At 37.3% G+C, this 23,038-nt stretch overlaps 1 protein-coding gene across 1 annotated transcript; it reads right to left on the bottom strand.

Moving 5' to 3' along the window:
• Positions 1–388: 388 nt before the first annotated feature.
• Positions 389–17,461, bottom strand: MOB1A (MOB kinase activator 1A). The gene is made up of 6 exons (XM_060027499.1): positions 17,235–17,461; positions 13,840–14,006; positions 9,069–9,162; positions 7,471–7,604; positions 3,197–3,360; positions 389–2,077 (listed from the first exon to the last, which is right to left on the bottom strand). The coding sequence occupies exons 1-6, from the start codon at positions 17,246–17,248 to the stop codon at positions 2,000–2,002; spliced, it is 651 nt and encodes a 216-aa protein (XP_059883482.1). The 5' UTR covers positions 17,249–17,461; the 3' UTR covers positions 389–1,999.
• Between the last annotated feature and the right edge of the window lie 5,577 nt (positions 17,462–23,038).

Raw genomic sequence — 23,038 nt, 5'->3', positions numbered from 1 at the left:
GATTTCTACCACTGAAAATAAATGGAGAAAAGTGAGAATCCTTTTCTTTGATGATATGTGAAATATTAGAAATGATGAAAGTACAATCCTAGGTGAGAAATATTTCATTCCTTGCATACTTAAAGCCAACAATGTTCAAAGTCAAGAGTCAGTAACATTCTAGGTGGCATGTAAAAACCGTCTTTCTTGTTTGGAAATGATCAACATAAACATACAGAATGTGTGACAGGGACTTTGGATATTCTTAAAACATGGATTATGGAATGTTTCATAGAGGGCTTTTCTCTTTTTTTTCATAAGGGATTTTTCTACTCTTTATTTCCCAAAACAACGATGTACGGTTTCAGCCTAAATCAGATAAAATGTTTTGTTTCCTTTAAAATTCTACATATATTTAAGAATTTATTGAAATTGGATTATTACAAAAATGGAGTTTCTAAGCAATTCTTTTCTTTACATTCTAGTGGAATAATAAAAATAAAACCCTATCAAATTTAACCTTAACCAAAGGTATCAAGATGGAAGATGGTGAGTACTTTGCAAAAAAAAATCATAGCTCTGAAACGAAGAACATTGATGAAATTAAAGTGTTGCCAGTCTGGCAAGTCTTTAGTAATATGTGTGCCTCATTACATTTTAAACAGTCTAAATCTTAGAAACCTAAAGAAAATTAGATCTTTTCTTCCTTAAAGATTCTTTTTATCCCAATAGAAATAGAATAATTTCAAGTTTTAATACAGAAACAAAACAGAATAAAATCCCAATCCATCCTTTGACTATTAACAGATGAAGTTTTCTTTTTTTTTTTTTTAACTTATCCCATTTTGTCTCCTTTAAACATATTACTCCCCCTCGCCCAACACACACACACATTAAAGAACAGGCAGCACATCAAACTTTTAGCTGGGTTATAAAATGTGTACACCTTCAAGGTTTTTTATTGTGGTTTTCCTTACGTTTTATCCTTATTGGGATAAGGTTCGTGCATTTCTACACTACACTTAACTAAGTCTCAAGTCACAATAAAAACGTATAAAAGTAGTTTCTTTTTAAAGGAAAACTCAAAATAAAATAGTCAAGTACTCTGAGTACTTTCTTCCATTCTCCTATCCAAATTTTAAGGCCTCTGAAACAAACATGAATGAAAATAATGGTTTATGAGACCCAAATTTGTCATAATTTTTTGGAAGTTTTTCTTTTCTCAGCCAAAACCTACATATTAAATTAATCTGAATGAAGCATTTCAAAATAAAAATCTGCAAGACGATCCTTAGATGCCTTAAAAAAATTATTTGATACACACACACTAAAAATTTAGATAGGTTTATGTGAATAAAATCCCAAATAAAGATTAAAAAATAAAGTCCTTTTAGAAATGACTTTGGTTACTCCCATACCACATGTCATATGATGATTTAAACTGCAATCATGGATTTTGAAAAAATATACATATATATAATCTTACCTATAAAAACACTAGCATACAAACTTCAAACTACAAGGTTATCCAAAGTGACACAAATGTTCTAAATCTTAAGGAAATTTTAGAACACCTCTTCTATTTGTAAAATAAAAGCAGAATAAAACTGATCTGTGATTGCATTATTAGGAAATTTGTTCTGGAAACCTGTTAATAAATTATTGGAAATTCTTAATATCCATCGTGCTGTCACCTGAAACAGAGTCGATCATCTTCTTCAGTAAAAGAGTAAGTAAACTAATAAACTACAGGTTAGTCCTCACATTCTACAACCAAGTATGGCTCTATGGCAGTAACAGCAGTGGTCACACAGTGCCTCAGATTCAGCTGTGTCCTGAATTTCTCACTCTGAAGGTATTAGGCCAACCTACCTTTGGGACAATTTTATCAGTAGACACAGACAATAGGTGTCTTTTTATCTTGTTTTCTTAAAGTTTGTATCACTAGTCTATAACAGAAAGCAACGAGATAGCTCTAGCAGTAGATGAAGCAAGAGGGTAACTGTTCTAGAAGAAAAATTTATCTGTCTTTCGATCCAAGCTTCTCAATTAATTCCTGAAGAGGTGCCAACTCACGCCTATCAATCAGATTAAACTCCTAAAATAAAGAAGAAAAATAAAATTTAAAAACAGATCTAAAATTAAAACTCTATAAATGTCATTGAGAAGGGCTTCCCAACCCTAGCTTTCTGAAATCCAAAAGAATGATGAAATAATCTCTATGAACATTTTAAAATGGGGTCATTTTTACTCCCTGTTTTAAAATACAGGGGACTTAATAAGTAAGCAACCGTACATATTAGCATGATCCTGTGTAAAATCAAAATCGTAAAATGTTTGCATTTACACAGAAATTATCTGAAAACTATACACTGAACCATTGATAGTGGCCTCATCTGGGGCAGCAGACCTTTTACTTTCGTATATCTATATCTACACTCTATCTGTGCCATGCAATAATCTCAGAAGGAAAACAAAGAAGAGAGCACAGTACATTCTCCTTTGTGTGGTACATAGAATTGTGACATACAATATCTACTATAAAACTACCTGCTTTCCCTCCAAAATATCTAGAGAGACATATTTATATTTTACATATAGAATTATATATCTCGAAAGTTAGGTTAACGAGTCCCTATTCTTTGATATCTTTTTCAAACAGTGTGAATTATTTTGACTTTAAAAAGTTCTAATTCCAACTAAGGGCCCATAAGGAAATAGGCCACACCTCTGAAAAGGGTGGTTCTTTTTGAAGTTTCTAGCTGCTGGCTTTGTAAGATTTGGCCTGAAGTGGACTTCTGGAAACTTAACCCAAGATAGTAGCTAATGAGTTCTTCCAAAAGTTTCTCTTTTAGGCATAGACATCTCATGAAACAACCCAACCATAGATGTTTTCCCATGGCATCCCTTTACCCAGCGGTGGCGATGGAACAGGAGGGGATGGACAAGCTTTCTTGAGTGTTTGGTGCTTCTTGTCATATCTTAACCAGAGACCTGGGGCAGGTCTCTCCAGAGGCAAAAGGTCCAAAATGGGGGTAATGGTTTCTATGCTGCTACGCACATCAAAGAAATAAACATGGAAAAGGGAACAAAACACGAGAACCCTGCATGCTTAGCTCTACATCTATAAATAAGACTCTAAAAATTACTCTATATAAACTACCAATCCGGATATGTCCAGGTCAAAGGACACAAAAGTCAACGCAGTTCAACTTACCTGAACAAAGAAAATAAAGTGCTTAAAGGAGGTGTTGAGGTGGGCCTCCTCCTGCAGCTGCATCACAGAATCAAAGTGCTGGTGATAAATATGGGCATAAACCCTGAACAGACGCTTTAGAATGGTCTTTGCCACAGACATAAAGTTTTTAGGAAATGGGACACCTGTAATATAGGTATGTATCAATCAGTCTTTTATCAATTCAAGAAAAATAGCAGAAAAGTTTAGATGCTGAAATGAGCAACTCCAATACACAAATTCACAAATACAAGCCTATTTCCATTTTTTTTAAAAGGCAAGGGAAACCCCCCCCCCAAACCTAAGTATATGAGGTATCCTCACATACCACACTTTTCCTGACTGCCTCAGAATAGTAGACACAGGTATCAAGTTATGCAAGATGATGAGGAATCAAAAACAATTTTAGTTGTTTAATACAGGAGAGTTTCTTCCTAAAATTAAATGCAACCAGTTTTTTCTTCTTTTTGGCTGCACGTCGTGGCATGTTGGGATCTTAGTTCCCCAACCAGGGATTGAACCCACGCCCCCTGCACTGGAAGCACGGAGTCTTAACCACTGGACCACAAGGAAAGTCCTGGAGAATAAGTATTTTTGACTATAAATAGAAAATTTTTACTTTTTGCAATTTTTAACTCTAAAAAAATTTTTTTACACAAACACATACACACTCAACCAGGACTGGAAACTCTCCCGAGCAAAAAAAAAAAAGAAAGGCACACTTTGAGTCATTATTATCTACTGTCTACAAATAAAAAGTATTTCCTCGGGGCTTCCCTGGTGGCGCAGTGGTTTAGAGTCCGCCTGCCGATGCAGGGGACACGGGTTCGTGCCCCGGTCCAGGAAGATCCCACATGCCGCGGAGCAGCTGGGCCCGTGAGCCATGGCCGCTGAGCCTGCGCGTCTGGAGCCTGTGCTCCGCAACGGGAGAGGCCACGACAGTGAGAGGCCTGCGTACCGCAAAAAAAAAAAAAAAAAAAAAAAGGTATTTCCTCTTCTGAAGTACTCTGAAAAGCCAGTTTTCCTTCTTAAACTAGGAGTCCTCAACTTTTTATTTAATTTTTTAAAGTGCTATTTTCATTTTCCTATAGTCTAAGAAGGGGAATAATACTTTCTGTAAAGGGGAGGAATGGCACCTCCCTAGTTTTCAAAGAATATAAACACCTCCTTAGAAAAGAACTGGGAGAGGACTTAGTCATCTCTCTCCAAGCACTGCAGGTGGGGATGTGACTGGTTGCATTCCTGAGAATTTTGGTTGACAAGACCAATGTTTCTTAGAAAACAGGGACAGGAGAAAGACAATACAACTGGCACTGTGTGTAGCTAACAAACACATAAGAAGGCATCTGCTTCCAAAATAACCTAGATTAGTTGGCCTTAAAGGTCTGTTCCACTACACTACTCTTGAACATATTGTTTTCTCTAATCTTTCAGAAAACAAAGGCTGTCACTTTCTCCTTCCCTGCATTTTGTATTCTTTATTTCTCAACCAGTCCTTAATAGCTTGAAATTTAGTATAGTTTGCTCTTGTTAGCTGATATGTGTGTGTGTGTGTGTGTGTGTGTGTGTGTGTGTGTGTGTGTCCCCACCCCCCACCCTTAGTCTTGGTAACAACTTGCCTTTTCACACATTATTCTGGGGCTTATGGACATGTTTTTTCTGGACTTGGTCTTATATTCATGTACTGAAAAGATGGATTTAAGTCAAATCCTTTTTCTCTCAGAATTCGCAAATGGGCCCCATGCTATTAAAAAGAACATTAAGAATTTTAAAAAAAGAATTAAAAAAAACAAAGAAAAAAACATTAATAAGTTGGATATATTTGTTTAAAAATGAATAATAGACAGTTTTGTCTAATAAGAATAAATAATTAGCATAAGTAAGCTCTGGATAATAGCCTAATGAAGGGGGAAAGAATTCCAGAACATTAGGATAAAATACTGAAGAATTGGGAAGCCGAGGAAAGAGAATAATGACAAAAGTATTCTTTACCTCCATAAGAGGGAGACTTTAATAAAGAAATATACAAGTGATTTGTTTTAATCTAAGCAGCACTTTCCAAGCTGAATTTAACATTCAGGCACACCCTATACACAATAAAGGATCTATGAGAAAGGAAACAAAAGGTTTTATAGAAAGGAAAAGTTGACCAAAAACAAACAGACCAAACAACATGATATAAATTTTTCTCCTGAAAGAGCCTCTGATTAGACTTCAAAAAGGAATCTGCTATGTTCTGAATGTTTGTGTCTCCCTCAAAATCATGTTGAAATTCTAATCCCCTAGATGATGGTACTAAGAGGTGGGGCCTTTGGGGGTGATTAGGTCATAGGGCATCTGCCCTCATCAATAGGATTAGTGCCCTTATAAGAAAAAACTCAACAAAGATGATTTCCCTCTCTGCCATGTGCGGATACAACAAAAACACTGCTTTTTGCTATCTGTAAACCAGGAAGAGGACTTATGACAGAACCTGACCATGCTGGCTCCTGATCTTGGACTTGCAGACTTCAGAACTGTGAGAAATACATCTCTATTGCTTATAAGCCCTCCAGTCTCCAGTATTTTTTGTTATAACAGCCCGAACAGACAAGACAGAATCCAACAATATGTTGTTCATAAGATACCCTTATACTGAAAGTGACAAGGACCAATCACATCCATGAATACCAATGCCAAAATCTTAATCAAAATAGCAGAAATAAAAAAAATACTCTTGCAGCGGAACATTAAAAAAAAATGGAGAAAACCTTATGATCAACAACAGATACTAGAAGAGTATCTGATAAAACCCTATAACCAACTTGATTTTTAAAAATTCACATACCTCTAACCAAAAGCAAGATTCCTACTTAATGCTGAAATACTAGAAGCACTCACATAAAAGTATACAAGAAAAGGATGTTTGCCATCATCACCATTAATCAGTACTGCTCTGGCAGTACTAGTTATTGCAATTAGATAAGAGTTACACAAGCAGTATATTTATCAGAAAAGAAGAGGTGAAATTAATATTATCTTAGTATGATGTAACTATATACTTTAAAAACTCAAGAAAACCAATCCAAAAGAAACAATCAGAATAGTTTTCCTATATACTAAACAATAACCAGTTAGAAACCAGATTATCAATAAAAACATTAAGTGCCTAGGAATAAACTTAAGAAACCTGAAGGACTAGCATAAAGTAAAATACAGAATCTTACACGAGGAAATAAGAAATAATTAAAAGACATGAATAAATGAATATGAATTGTTCTTGGATAGGAAGACTCAGTATTGTCAAGAGAACGAGAATCCCTACATTAATCTACAAATTGAATGAAATCATAATAAAAATCTCAGTTTTTATTTTTTTACCTTGCAAAATGTTTCTAAATTCTTTGGAAGAACAAATTTTCCAGAATAGCTGTAAGTATTCTGAAAAAGAAGAGCAAGGAAGAGAGACTAGCCCTACAAGATGTTCAAAGATACATAGCCATGGTAATTAAAACAGTGTGGAATTTCTAAAACAATAGATAAAGAGATTAAAAGACTCCAAGATATATGTCAATTTGGTGTACACATATGATAATGAGGGGATAAAAGACACATGTATTCGATAAATGGTACTGGACAAACTAGCATTTATAGTTGGAAAAAAGTAAAGGGAGCACTGAGAAAAAATTCCTGACAGAACAAAGATTAAAATAAAATGCAAAAACAAAACCACAAAAGTACTAAATAAAAGCATGGACAAATATTTTATAATCTGTAAGTAGGAAAATCCCTTCTAATCATTGTATTAAAATCCAGACATCATAAAGGGAAAGATTAATAGGTCAAAATAAGAACATTATACATAGAAAAAAACCTCATAAACAAGACAATACGGCAACCCAGGGAAAAAATACACACAACATGCATGACAAAGAGCTAATAACCTTAACATAAAGAAATAGAAAAAGGATATAAACAGAAAACACACAAGGATCAATAAACCAAAAAATGCTCAATGTTATTGATATTTTTTAGAATGTACATTATACTAGAAATTTATTTACCCATATTAGAAAAGATGAAAAACTGAGTAACAACTAGTACTGATGAAGAAACACAGGCAGACACAAACATGGCTAGAAGGAGTATACATTCACAAACTTTTTGGAGAGGAATTTGGCAGTCTTTATTACATTTTTTTATAGTAACAGAGCATTAAAAAGACAATAACACACTTATCTTTTAAAAAGCAAATTAGTTCTACAACATTAACTCACCAATTTTAGAAGGAAAAAGAGTTTCATCATCAAGTTGATCCTGAACCCAAGTCATCAAATAGTCAATGTATTTTGGTGCAGAACATTTGATTGGCTTTTTAATATTAGTACCATCTGCCCAATGATATTCATATCTGGAGAGAAAAAAGTTTTAGTGATAAAGTTTTCAAAAACATGTTGCAACTTGTAATCAAAGTAGGTTCACAGTTTGTCAACAGAAGTTATATATATAGTACTATAGTATAGTATATATTTTTAGTAAATTACCTAAAGTTCTACTGAAGATTACTTGAGAGTTCCCTGTAGAAGTACAGTTGACGCTTGAACAATGTGGGTTTGAACCACACAAGGTCCACTTACAAACAGATATTTTTCAATAGTAAATACTACAAGATCCACGGTTGGTTGAATCTGTAGATGTAGAGAACCATGGATACGGATATTCTCTTTCCTCGGCTTCCCAATTACACTGTATTCTGAAATGTGATGGTAATAAATGGAAAAGAAAAGGAAGCCAGTGTGGCAGCTGGCTGTGCCAGAATCTGTTTTACAACACAGCCCTGAGAAAAACAAAGGAACTGCATTCCTGTCTGTTAAGACAGAGGGTGCTGAGGACTGGGTAAGGTGCTGATGGATCCACCACATTCTGAGCTTGTTGGCCATTAAGTAATCATCAACAGAGCCAAGATTATAAAACCCTGTTTCTTGGAGAGGGTTTTAAAGAAACAATCTTAGGCATGCGTCTTTTTCTACCTCACCTTTGCTGAGCTAGAATGATTAATAAGACTTAATCAAAACTTCACTGTGTGAAGCATTTAAGCCAAAGATAGTTTGAGGAATAAAACTTAACACTTCACAAAATAAAAAACATCTCTCCTAAAATAACATAATAAAAATAGGACTCAAATTAATTGGGGCCCTTCCTTTTTTTCCTTTACATCTATAGCAAATTCAGAAAGGACTATTTTTTCCCAAGAGGTAAATATCTTGCTACCATCTGTCATCACATAAAATCAATCATTTGTTATAGGAAAAAAGGCCGGAAGGACACACTAAAATGTTAATTCCATCACATCTTAACTTTATGGGTGATAAAGAGTTCCATCTCTTTCTCAACATTTCTAGAAATTTATGATAGTCAAAAAAATTTTAATCTAGCATTTTTAAGCCAGATAACTAAAGCAGCACAATTTGGAGGTAACTAACAGTAAAAAGCACAACAACAACAAAATCAAATATTAAAGGGTCAACTAAAAACTATTCCAAGAAATTAATTTAAAATCCAGAAACAGAACCATAAATATTAATAAAATTGAAAAAAATAACGTTTGTAAAAGCAAGATAAATCTAACTCAAATTTCTTTACTTTCAATCCTACTACTGAATATTCATACTTAATATAATGCAATTATAAAAAAATCAAAATACTGGGTACCACATACCGAACTATTTAATAACTAAAAGCTTATAGGTAAACTTTTTGTTTTCACAAGCAAATGGGTAAGAAAAACAAGTCTTTATTATTTAATTTATATCAATTGGTGATTAGCTTTATTTGGTAATAATTCAAATACCTATATAATAGCCAGTATATGTACCTTGGACCTGCAGACATGACTGGACAGCTTGCTTCAGTGCAGAATTCTGTGATAGTTCCATATAACATGTTGATCTGGTTGAAGAAATCCACAGCTGGAAAGATAATAGCAAAACTGTGTTAAAATGTCTGTGTAAACACAACAAAACATCAGACCTCTCAGTCGGAGGATTCAGCCAAGAATCCTCAGGAGATTCAACAATCCAGGGGCACATAAATTCTCAGTTTCTAAGTTGTTACACCTAAGTAAAGTTAACTTTTAATATACATTAACTTTTAATATACTAAGCTTTTAAACAGCCTGTAAGCAGGAAAATAAAATATTAGGGATAATTCTAACGTAATGGTGATTATTACATTAGAATATACAATTTGATCATATACAAGCAAATGAAAAAATCCATAGCTTCTTACCAATCTGGACCAGACAATATCATTTGTGTTGGGAAAGAGAAAAAAATCATTGCAGAATATACTGGGAGGGAGGTGTATCAGCTGTGTCGGGCATTTAAAAAATCTAGTTCATCATAAAAAATTGAGACCTAGTGCATATTGAGGACATAAAAAAGACAGGAGATAATGCCCCTTCCCCTAGAGTCTCCAGCTAACAAAAGGGACAAAATTAAAAGAGAGGAGTAATACAACATATAAGAAGATAGCATACAAAGGCCAACAATAAGTGCTAGAAGAGTTCAGAGAAAAGGCAACATCTCGAGGAGCTGAGATAGTCAAGGAGTACTTCCTAAAGGAGCTTCAGCTAGATCTGGAAGAAAACAGAAGAGGAAGGGGGTAAGAAATGAACTTAACTGAGTGAAACATATTACTCTGTGCAAAGAGAACCACATAAGCCTTGGCAAGCTTTTTAAAAAGTGTCTTAGTTCCCCATCTAAAAGACTACCTAAAAAATCAACTAGGGCTTTTCCAAGTTTCTTAGAAAACAAATCAATATTCCACCATGTCAAAAGGAATTTTATACAAAACTCCCTCACTTATAAACCTTCCTCTTAAATTAGTCATGTTTCTAAGAAAGTAATACTTAGGCATTCAATTCATTCAAAACAAAGAGTGTGCCCAGATGGTGTGCTGGTTTATTGATCTGTTCTCAAAATACGGTCCAGAGATCCCCTGTTTCAGAGGGGAATCTGTGAGGTCAGAAACATTGTAATTGCTCTGAATTTTCACTCTCTCTCAGGAGGCACAGTGGAGTTGTCCAGAGGCTCCATAATGTATGACATCACAACAGACTGAATGCAGAAGCAGATATGAGAATCCAGCCAACCTCCTATTAAGTCAGACATTAAATAAGATTTGCAAACCTGTAAAACAATGCCACACTTCTCACTAAAATTTATTTTGGAAAATAGTCATTTTTCATAAAAATATATTTATGTTAACATGTATTTTAAAATAAGTATTTAAACTTGCTCAGTTTTAATTTCTAACACAGTATCACTAAATATAACCCACATAATTAAAAGCCCTTTAAGGTTCTCAATAATTTTTAAGAGAATAAAGGGATCCTGGAACCAAAAGGTTTGAGAACAGTTGATTAGAGCATTAAGTCTCAAAGAAAAATTGAAAGCTGAAGGTCAACAGATGCCTTCAGAATAAAAGATGATATACAGATGGCCAACAGACACATGAAAAGATGCTCAACATTGCTAATTATTAGAGAAATGCGTATCAAAACTACAATGAGGTACCACCTCACACCAGTCAGAATGGCCATCATTAAAAAGTCAACAAATAACAAATGCTGGAGAGGATGTGGAGAAAAGGGAACCCTCCTACACCGTTGGTGGGAATGTACCAATAAATTGGTGCAGGCACTGTGGAAAACAGTATGGAGGTTCCTCAGAAAACTAAAAATAGAGTTACCACATGATCCAGCAATCCCACTCCTGGGCGTATATCTGGACAAAACTATAATTCAAAAACATACATGCACCCCTATGTTCATAGCAGCACTATTCACAATAGCCAAGACATCGAAACAACTTAAATGTCCATCAACAGATGAATGGATAAAGATGTGGTACATATATACAATGGAATATTACTCAGCCATAAAAAAAAGAACGAAATATGGGACTTCCCTGGTGGTCCAGTGGTTGAGACTCCACACTCTCAATGCAGGGGGCATGGGTTCAATCCCTGGTCAGGGAACTGAGATCCCACATGCCTCACAGTGCAACCAAAAAAAAAGAGAACAAAATAATGCCATTTGGACCTAGAGATTATAATGCTAAGTGAAGTAAATCAGAAAGAGAAAGACGAATACCATATGACATCACTTATATGTGGAATCTAAAATATGACACAGGGGCTTCCCTGGTGGTGCAATGGTTAAGAATCCACCTGCCCAGTGCAGCAGACATGGGTTCGATCCCTGGTCCAGGAAGATTCCACATGCCGCGGAGCAACTAAGCCCATGAGCCACAGCTACTGAGCCTGCGCTCTAGAGCCCACGAGCCACAACTACTGAGCCCACGTGCCACAACTAATGAAGCCCCCACGCCTAGAGCCTGTGCTTTGCAACAAGAGAAGCCACCAGGATGAGAAGCCCTCACACCGCATGTAGAGCAGCCCCCGCTCACTGCAACTAGAGAAAGCCCACACACAGCAACCAAATACCCAATGCAACCAAAAATAAATAATTAAAATCAATAAATTTTAAAAATAATAAAAATTTAAAAATAAAATAAAATATGACACAAATGAATCTATTTATGAATCAGAAACAGAATCATGGACATAGAGAACAGACTGGTGGTTGCCAAGGGGGAAGGGGTTGGGGGAGGGATGGAGTGGGGGGGCTGCGGTTAGCAGATGTAAGCTTTTATACATAGAATGGATAAACAAGGTCCTACTGTATAGCACAGAGAACTATATTCAATATCCTATGGTAAACCATAATGAAAAAGAACATAAAAAAAAGATGTATGTATATGTATAACTGAATCACTTTGCTGTATAGCAGTAATTAACACAACACTGTAAATCAACTGTACTTCAATTTAAGAGAAATCAAAAAAAAGAATGAAAGATAATAATTTGAATAAGGTTACAAAAAAGGGGTCTTTTCTGAATAGATAATATGTCACATGGTTCACATGCCAAAAGATAGATAAAAATATACAGTGAAAAATCTAAGTTCCAACCACTCCAACTTCCCCCCTACACACAGGTAACTACTATACTAATTTTTTTCTGTGTCGTGCCCCCTAAGTTTCTTTATCCCATCTAACACAAAAGATAACACATTACATAGTTCTACACCTGATTTTTTTTTCTCTTAGTAATATGAATAATGGCTTTTTAATGAGTTGAGAAAAATAAAATTTTTCTTAATGTGGCTACTAGAAAATTTTAAATTCCATTTGTAGCTCACAATGTATTTATTTCTATTGGACCACACTGACCAAGGCAATGATTATCAACAGTTGAATACCACATAAAAAGACAACTAGACACTATGTAAATATCTACACTGTTGGAAGTATACACCACCACCTACGAAGTAGTGTTAAACAAAATCAAACCTGAATCTGATCAAAGCTCCACATCTGTTCTAACATGGTGGCCACTAGACACACAGGGCAATTTACGTTAAAATGAAGTTAAATTTAAAATTCACTTCCAGTCACAGTAGCCACATTTCAAGTGCTAAATGGCCACAGTGACGATATACAACATTTGCCTAATCACAGAAAGTTCTCTTGGACAGTGCTGCTCTAGATTTAACATTTACAGGAAATAAAAGAACAAGATAATGGACGCCTTGGGGATGTTATCAGCAAAACTCATTCTGTAGAAAACAAACTGGTTTCTTCAACAACAACAAAAAGAGCAAGGAAAAATAACTGCAATGAAGGGCAACCTGTGAATTAAGAGATTCAAGAAACATATGTACAGGGCTTCCCTGGTGGCGCAGTGGTTGAGAGTCCGCCTGCCGATGCAGGGGACACGGGTTCGTGCCCCGGTCCGGGAAGATCCCACATGCCGCGGAGCGGCTGGGCCCGTGAGCCATGGCCGCTGGGCCTGCGCGTCCGGAGCCTGTGCTCCGCAACAGGAGAGGCCACAACAGTGAGAGGCCTGCGTACGGCAAAAAAAAAAAAAAAAAAATTTAAAGATTCCTGGAACAACTAAAATTCCTAATAGACTTAAACCCTATCATCCAGAACTGATCTCATCTCAGAAATGATAGACACTAATATTCAAACCTCTAGCCTCAGCATATCCTTCCATGTCATGCCCTTACTTCTTGAATTCAGAGTGACTTTCAGCTCATGGGTCCCTCTGTTTTCTCCCAATCTCTCAATTTTCTTCTGACTACTCCTAACTCACAATAATCAAGTGACTGACCATAACAACTGCACTTGACTTTTCTGTATACACAGGCAGATGAAAGCTGCTGGGAGTGGGGGCACAACTATGAAGATGGATTCCTACAAAGTCATGTCCACCACAGGTAGAATCTTTGTATTTATCAATCTTTCATTTGACCTTACTCAGCAATTCAGACCATTCTCCTCAGAGATAACCCCAAAGTACTTTTCATTTCTCCTCAGGTCTCTCTCTATTTAACCACACAAGCTACAATCAGGTATACTCTGAAGAGAACACACTTTGGATGTATTTGCACTTACATGTTTCTTTACAGATAATCTGTTTTACTAAGACAGCTACATCCATAAGAAAGTTCATTAACAAAAAGATTTTAGCAAAATCTTCTTATAAACCAGTAAAGTTGAAAGTTATTAAGAACTTACTGTTAACCGCAATCCATTCATTGAGGTCCTCTCCCTCTGGCAACATAACAGCTTGTCTCAGATTCCCACTTCCTAGAGTTGCTTCTGCATGTTTTAAGAGTTCATACTGATGAGATCCTTCAGGGATATTCTTCTTTGGTTTGAATGTTTTAGAAGAGCGGCTACTACTGTTAGGTTAAAAGTAAAAGTACATCAATTTTTAGGACCGGAAGCAGAATGACAATTTTAGGCATATAAATTGTTTTGAAATTTAAAAATATTCCCTGAAAAGTGCCAAGATGGGGGGTAGGGGAGGAGAGAATAAACACAATAAAAGAAAGAGTTATATTTTTTCCCCTACATAGAAACAGGATTAGCAGCACAATTTCACACAGAAGGCAATTTTGCTATGCCTCATGAAGCAGTCTGGTGTAACAGAAAGGGCACCTTAACCAAAAGAAGAAAAAACCTGGATTCTAGTTCTTGATCTGCCACTAACTCTGTGACTGCCTGAGAAACCTAACCTCCTTTGGCCTCAATTTTCACCTAATAGTGCTGTGAGGGTGTTAGCTTTAAGGTTCGTATAGCTCAAAAATCCAGTTTTCTGTATCAAAATATTTGTGATGCCATCAAAGCAAACCAGAGAAGTAGCACTAACATTTTAGAGTTTATAGCACAGAAAATAAATGAGACAACTGGTTTTGGGGGGGGAAAAACAAGTTTTTATTCCTAACTCACACCATTCATAAGGAAGGTCTTCCTAACATGACACAAAGCCCAGAAAAAATGGACAGCTTTCTAACGGTAACAATTAAAACTTCAGTAATTCAGAACAAGGAGACAAGTAGCCAAAAAAAGTACTTGCAACGTATATTAAAAATATTAACTAAATTATAAAGGGCTTTTATATTCTGTTAAGAAAAAGGCAAAGAATGCTTTAGAAAAATGGGCTAAGGAGATGAATACACAATTCAGAAAGAAAAACAGAATGACAAATGAACATATGAAAAGCTGTTCAATTAAAATTAGATTTATTTTTCCTTAACCTGTCAGAAATCAGAACAATTACATTAAGTGTGGGATAGGGTAGAGCGAAATTAGTACTTTAATTCACTAATGGTCAAAGTGCATTAACATTTTAAGAGGGCAACACGGCAATATCTATTAACACTGAAATGCTTCTCAATCCATCCCTTCTACTTCTAGGTGTCTCTCCTCGATATGGATAAGGATGTGTTTCCCAAGATTATTTTTAATAGCGAAAAACCTGGAAATGATCCTAGAGCTTACTGGTAGAGGAATGAATAACTATGATACATCTATATCATGGAATACCATACAGTAGTTAAGAATAACAAGATAGAGGTACTTGTATTCACACCGATAGATCTCAATACATGCTTAAACATATTACAGAATGAAATGTACAGCAGAAGCCCATTTTGTAAATGCATAGAAAGTGTCACCCATCAAACTGATCGTGGTGATTACTTCTAGGAAGGGGAAGGGAATAAAACTGAGGACTTTCACTTTACCTGGGTAATTTGAATTTTAAATAAGACTGATTATGAAGTAAAAAGGAGTTATGAAAACAATAAAAATCAAATATGGAAAGTTTGTGTTTAACATGATAAAGAGCTAAAGTTAATAAGGAAGTACTAAATTAGAGGGAATGGCCCTTTCAATAGAAACAAGTTGTGAATGACAGGTAGCTAAATATTTTCCGTACTTAGCAAGAAATGATGTCTCAAGGTTCAGTAAGATCTTCATCTAAATTAAGACTTTCGTGCTTCAAATGGCACCATCAAGACAGTGAAAAGAATCCACAAAGCAGGAGAAAATATTGCAAATCATAGATGTGATAAGGGACTTGTATCCAGGATAAAGAATTTTTACAACTTAAAACCAAAAAGACAACCCCATTTAAAAAATGGTCAAAGGATCTGAATAGACATTACTCCAAAGAAGATACACAAATGGCCAATAAGCACGCAAAAAGATGCTCAACATCATTAGTCATTAAGGAAATGCCAATTAAAATCACAATGAGAATACCATTTCATGTCCACTTAGGATGGCTATAATCAAAAATGCAATTAACAAGTGCTAGGGAGGGTGTGGGGAAATTGAAACTCATACAGTGCTGATGGGAAGGCAAAATGGTGCAGTGCTTTGAAGAAGTCTGGCAGTTCCTCAAAAGGTTAAACATAGTTACCATATAACCAGGCAATTCCCAAGAGAAAGGAACACACACGTACATCCAAGTTTATAGCAGTATTATTCATAATAACCAAAAGCAGAAACTCAAATGTCCATCAACAAAACAAAGTTTAAAAGAAATAAAGAGCCTCACATTTAGGTCCAAAAAGCAAATAAGAACTGTGCATCCACAAAACAGAAAAAAAGACTGGGGGGTGGGGGGAGGGTAGTGGTGGTTTCTAGTAATATGGAAATTTGCAATTAAAATATAAATCATAAAGATTTTTTAAATGCTAATCATACTCTGAAGACTATACGCTTAAAAAAATAATCCAAAGGAGGGGAAAAGCGATTTAGACTAAGATAGTCTCAGTAGTCCTATTTTATAATAGCAAAATACTAGAAAGAATCCAAACTTCTCACAATAAGAAACGGGGTAAACTCTGGTTATGAAACACTATTTTAGATGTCAAGTATGTGGGTGATGCCCATAACTGAAAATGGATTATTTATTCGCTCATACAATACATATTTAAGCAACATGCTAGGTAAAGAGAGCCACCTGAGAAAAATAAGGTGCTAGAGCAATGCTTCTCAAACCTTAATGCGATTAAGAATCATCAGAGAATTTACAAACTTTCCCATTGAAGGCTCCTTTGGGCCCAGACGTTATCTCTAAAATAGGATTCTACTGAGTTAAAAAGAAGTTAGTTAATTATACAAATTCACAAAGTGGGCTGAATCAGAATCGGATGCAAGGCCCGCAGCTTAACTTCAGCGGCACTCCCACATTTTCCTGGGGCTGCATTTTTCCGCGGGGGTAATTTAATACTGACGATAATAAAGCTGGACGTACGGTGGAGTAAAAATCTAAGTCAGCATGCATCGTTACTAAAAGGCTCGAGACTCAAGACAAATTGAGACCCCCCCAGATCGTCCCTCTGCCCTCAGGTGCCCTCGGGCGGAAAAGTCTGGAGGCACTACCGGCCTCAGGGCCTTTCTACTCCCCAACCTTCTCGCTCCGCTTCCTTTGCCTCGACCTTCATCTCCCTCTGCTTCTGCCCACATCCAAGCCTCCCCCGTGACCCAGAGCGTGGGCAAAGCAAGCGCCGGGCACCCGACCCCGGCCCCGGGGACCCGCCCTCGCCTCAGGCGTCCGTCCGCCCCTCCCGGGCCTCGGCCCTCAGTCCTGGAGCCCTCGACCGGGCCACACTCACAAGAGGAAGCTCATCTTCTATCCTCGGAGGGGAGGGGAGGGGCCGCTGGCCCCTGCCGCGGACAGGATTCGGAGCCGGCGCGGGACCAAGGGGGAGCTGAAGGTCCTCAGCCAGCGGACAGCGGAAGCCCGCGCCGCCGCTGCTCCGGGCCGGGATCGAGCTGGGGCAAGCAGGTGAAAGCAACTGCACCCGCCTCTCCCCCCTCCCCCACCTTACAGACCCAAAATGCGGAACCAGCAAAATCTCGCGAGCTAAGGCTTCGTTCTGCTCCTCCCCGCTGAGAGGGTCTCGAGAGGCCGCTTTTCGCACCGCCCGCTCCTCCGCCTCAGCCAATCAGCAGCCTCTAGGCCGGGACTTCCGCTGCCGGAGGCGTGGTGGAATTGCGGTCTTCGGACTGGAAGAGCGGCTGAGCCTGTGCTTGGTTGGAATTGTAGCTAATGTCTTGCGTGTTCCATCTCACTAGGTGTCAAGGGGTCTCTGTGAGGGCAAAAATTTTTTTAATTTTTTTTTTTCCGCCGTGCTGTGCTACTTGCGGAATCTTAGTTCCCCAACAAGGGATGGAATCCAGGCCCACGGCAGTGAAATGGCCGAGTCTTAACCACTGGCCGACAAGGGAATTACCCAAATTTTTTTTAAATTTTAATTTGATTTTTAAGTTGAGCTCTAACTCTAACTCACGTAGCATAAAATTCACCCTTTTAAAAAGTACTCTCCTGTGTTTGTGTGTATGTGTGTGTGTGTTCAGAGTTGTGCAACAATAGCCATTATCTGATTCTAGAACATTTTTTTCCATCACCCCAAAAAGAAACCGGTACCCATTAGCAGACCCCATGCCTCCCTCCTCCCAACACCTAGCAACAACTAGTGTACCTTCTTTTTATATGAATTTGCCTAATCTGGATATTTCATGTTAAATGGAACCACACAATATGTAGTGTTTTGTGTCTGGCTTCTTATGTTTTTCAGATTCATCCATGTTGTAGCATGTATCAGTACTTCCTTCTTTTTTGTGGATGAACACTACTCCATTGTATGAATATACCATGTTTTGTTTATCCATTCATCTGTTGATGGACATTTGGGTTGTTTCCACTTTGGGCTGTTATGAATACTGTTGCTACGAACATTCCTGTACTGGTTTTTGTGTGGATGAATGTGTTCTTTTCTCTTGGGTATATGCCTAGGAGTGGCTGGGTCATATGGTAACTATATGTTTAAACTTTGGGGTAATTGACAGATTGTTCTCCTAATTGGCTGCACCATTTTACATTCCCACTGGCCAATATCTGAGGGTTCTGATATTTCCACATCCTTGATAGCATTTGCTATTATGTATTTTTCTGATTATAGCCATCCTAGTGGGTGTGAACTGGTATCTCTTGATTCTGATTTGCATTTCCCTGTTGGCTGATGTTGAGAATCTTTTCATGTGCTTATTGGCCTTTGAAACAAATACATTTTAATCTTCCTTTAAGTTACCTCAGGCCCCCAAAAGACCATCTGAAAAAGGGTCCTGGTCCAATAACAGTCTTCATCCACTATCTCCACAACATTACCATTTCTTTTGTTCCTCAACACCAGTCAGTCCACATTCTGCAGGGTGCCTGCCCTCCCACAGAAAATTCTCGCACCAGGCTCTCCAGTGTCAGTTTCCAAATCCCACAGGCATTTTTCAGTCACTATCTTACTTGCCATTTAGTTCAATCTGGCCCATCCCACTAGACTCCTGATTTGATCACTGATTTTATTTTTCAAGAATCTCTTTGTCCCTCCCTGTGATCTGGCTTCTATAGGGTACAAGCAGGGCACAGAGAAGGGGAAACCATGGCCAGATATGTTGATAATAGTTTACTTTAGCCAGGCCCACACTGTTCATCTTTCCATCAGAACTATCTTACGTTTTCTTCGCCACTAGACTGTGAATTCCTTTGGGGGCAAAACATAACTTGTTTATTTGTCATTGCCAGTGCTCAGCACAGTGCCTAGCACCCAATAAATGCTCAATGAATGAAGGGTGATATAGACTGGAATTCCCAGACTAACAGAGGAGACTGACACAGGAATAAACAGTAATTAGTGCGGTATTACCAGTACTGATAAGATGAAAGGTAGAGGAATTCTAGGCATTTTATGACTTGGCCTTTAGTTTTCTAGTTTTCTAGCTTCATTGCTTAAGGTGGTTTTCCACCCAAACAACTTCTTGCTGTTTCTCCAATAAGTCCTGAGCCTCTTTGAGTCCATGCTCCTGTGCTTGCAGTTCTTTTTGCCTGGAATGCCTCAACATCCACATCTTACCTTGTCCTTCAAGATCCAGCAGGAAATCCTCTTTCCTACCTCTGAACTCTTGTAGCCCTGTATCTATTGATATATCTTTCTTGTAATATAATTATAGTTGAAGTTAAAGAGTAGTATTTGCATATTTAACAGCTGTTTTGTTAGGTGGTAGGACTTTGAGAGTTTATGTTCTTTTCTATTTTTCTGTCTAATTCCAATTTTTCTCTCAAAGCAAATACTAATATTAATTTCTTTCTTTCTTTTTGAAAAGAGAAGCAAGATAGAATAGTGACTAAAAAGCTCATATTTTCGAGGTGACTATTTGTATTTGGACCCTGCCAGTGCTACTTAATAACCATATAACGTTGAGTAGTTTCATAACTTTTTGCCTCAGTTTTCTCATTTGTAAAATGCGGGCAATCTCTTAGGGTTGTGAGGATTAAATAAGGTATAGAACTCCCTTAGACAGTTCTAGAACATATATTTACTCAATCAACGTTTGCTATTTAAAAAGGAGGACATTTTGACATGTTTTATTACCTTGGTTGGATGACCAGCCTCTTGAAAGCAAATCCCTGACTTACTTATCTTTGTATTTTAACTGTGCCTATTGTGGAGCCTTGTATGAGATATTTAGCAAATAGAAATGTAGCAAATATTTGCTAAGTAATGCAACTGAATATTTGGCTAAGTATTATTTTATTTATTTATTCATTTTTTGGTGGCACTGCGTGGCTCGTGGGATCTTAGTTCCCCGACCAGGGATTGAACCAGGGCCCTCGGCAGTGAAAGCACAGATTCTTAACCACTGGACTGCCAGGGAATTCCGGGCTACGTATTATTTTAGACCAATTTTTTTAAACAGATGCAGTCCCTGAATTTCAGCAGTTCTTGTGTAGCTTAGGAAGTAGTTGCATCTGCTTGCCCAGGGAGTACATTCTCACTTTTTGTTGTTGTTTTTAACCTACCTCATATTTCCTCAATGGGGAACAATCTTTGGTCAAATGGCAATAAAATGACCAGGTAAGGCAGTATGTATTTTCTGGAAGGGATGGAAGTGCCTGGATCCTTCCCCAAAATATTTTAATAAGGAAGTCATGTGGGAAAACAACAGAGATATTATATCACGAGGCTACTAGAGTGAGAGCCACAAGGAAAGTCCTATGCCGGTTCTGTAACCTTGGCTTCTGAGAAAGAATGCAGCCATTAAATGATAGAGCAGTGGTTTAAACTGGAAACCTCTTCATTACCCACGTGTTTTCTATGAGAATTTTAATTAATTAATTAATTTGTTTATTTTTTGGCTGCATTGAGTCTTCGTTGCTGTGCGCGGGCTTTCTCTAATTGCAGCGAACAGGGGCTACTCTTTGTTGCGGTGTGTGGGCTTCTCATTGCAGTGGCTTCTCTTTGTTGCAGAGCACAGGCTCTAGGCACGGGGGCTGCAGTAGTTGTGGCACACGGGCTTAGTTGCTCCACAGCATGTGGGATCTTCCCGGACCAGGGCTCGAACCCATGTCCCCAGCATTGGCAGGCAGATTCTTAACCACTGCGCCACCAGGGAGGTCCCTATGAGAGTTTTTATATGGTATTTTCAGTTTGTTGTACACATTCTCTCTTTCACACACACACACACACGCACACACACACAATTATTCTAGAAAGGTGCAGTCTAATAGAAACAGAGTTTGAGTTAAAATAAGTAATTTTAAATTTTAAACTAAGTAATTTTAAACTAAGTAATTTTAAATTTTCTAATATATATAAAGATAGATAGATAGATAGATATAGATAGATAGATATTTAAAGCAAAAATTAAAAAACCGAGTGGAATTAATCGATAATATATTTTATTTAGCCTGATGTATCCAAAATAATGTGATTTTAACATGGAATCAATTTAAACATTTTTAATAAGATATTTTACTTTTTTTTGCAAAACATGATATGAATGTACTTACATCTACACACAGCTCAGTTTGGACGAGCCACATTTCAAGGGCTCAGTAGCCACATATGGCTAATGGCTGCTGTGTTGGACAATACAGTTCTAGATCATCTGCATAATCCTCTCATAACATACCTTCCTTTTTGCTCTTTTTGGTATCAAAGTGCCAGTTGTCATGATCTAATAAAACATTAACAGAAGCAAGCAATGTGAAAACAATGCATCAGTACCAACTGACAGCCACATGACACGCCGTGGAATGAAGAAACCAAGAAAAAGCAAAATTGGGAGAGAATCAAGACTAGCTCAGCAAATGGTGGTGCAGGATGCCCAGTGCAAAAGAATTTACCCTGTACCTGTCATGACCACATTCATGTTGCAGGTGATTTTATTTCATCCAAATATTCCCTGTCACATTAAGTACTGATGTTATTTGGATTTTATTAACTTTAGTGGTTTTGTTGGTGTTTCATTTATAACTGTAATTTGATAGCTTTTTAAAAGTTATAAACATAAGGACATTTAGAAATTTATACTTTTATAATAATTTATATTATTTAAATAATGTAATTGTCATTAAAAATATTTCCAGACAGCATGAGAAGTGAGTTTGTGAAAATTTTCCTCCCTTTTAATGGGATTGTTCCTTAAGTTGGAGAATCACCGAGGATATGAAAGGCCAGCCATTTATAAGAAAACCTTTCCAGATAGCTACATTTGAGAGCAGAGGGGAGGAGGGGGAGCCTTAGGGATTTGGAAATATTTGACCAGGATATCAATATAGATCACTTAGAGATCAAAGATAAGATTTCTGAATGAACAAATATAACAAAACAGAAACAGACTCATAGATACAGAGAACAAACTGGTGGTTGTCGTGGTGGGGGTGGCGGGGGAGATGAGTGAAGTAGATGAGGAAGATTAAGAGGTACCGACTTCCAGTTAAAATGACTTATTTAGTCATGGAGATGTAATGTAGAGCATAGGGAATATAGTCAATGACATTGTAATAACTTTGTATGGTGACACTTAGTAACTAGACTTATGATGATGATCATTTGTGTATAAAAATATCGACCTGAAACTAATGTAATATTGCAAGGCAATAATACTTCAATTTTAAAAGTAATAAAATGTAAAAAAAAATAAGATTTCTGAGAGAGAGAAAGATAGAGTAAAACATAGGAAGAGAGTGAGAGAAATTGCTAATTGCTACAGGGCAATTTGCTCCCATCAGACACAGCCTATAGTCTACAAATACTGGGGAGGTTTTACTCTTTCCTTGGCTCAGTTGGCCAGAGAGATCACTGCACACCATCTGGTCACAGCAGATGCTGAAAGCAGAAGCTAAGCAGCAAATTGTACCGCAGCCAATACTGCCTTTTCTGAACCTCTCCCACCCCCTGCCCCACCGGCATTCATCACGCAGTTCCCCTTTTCAGCTCCCTTGGGCAGAATTTGCAACCTTGCATTTTCATTCTGTGTAAGTGTCCTGTCTCATCATTTGAACAAACTCGCTCAAGCCCCACCTCTTCTCACTTTGGTCACAGCAAGGTTCCTGCCCCTCCCAGCCTAGTTGGTGCTC

This window comes from Delphinus delphis, chromosome 12 (assembly GCF_949987515.2).
Source record: "Delphinus delphis chromosome 12, mDelDel1.2, whole genome shotgun sequence".
Lineage (NCBI taxonomy): Eukaryota > Metazoa > Chordata > Mammalia > Artiodactyla > Delphinidae > Delphinus > Delphinus delphis.
Note: the sequence above shows the minus strand (reverse complement) of the source record. Positions and strands in the feature narration are given on the sequence as shown.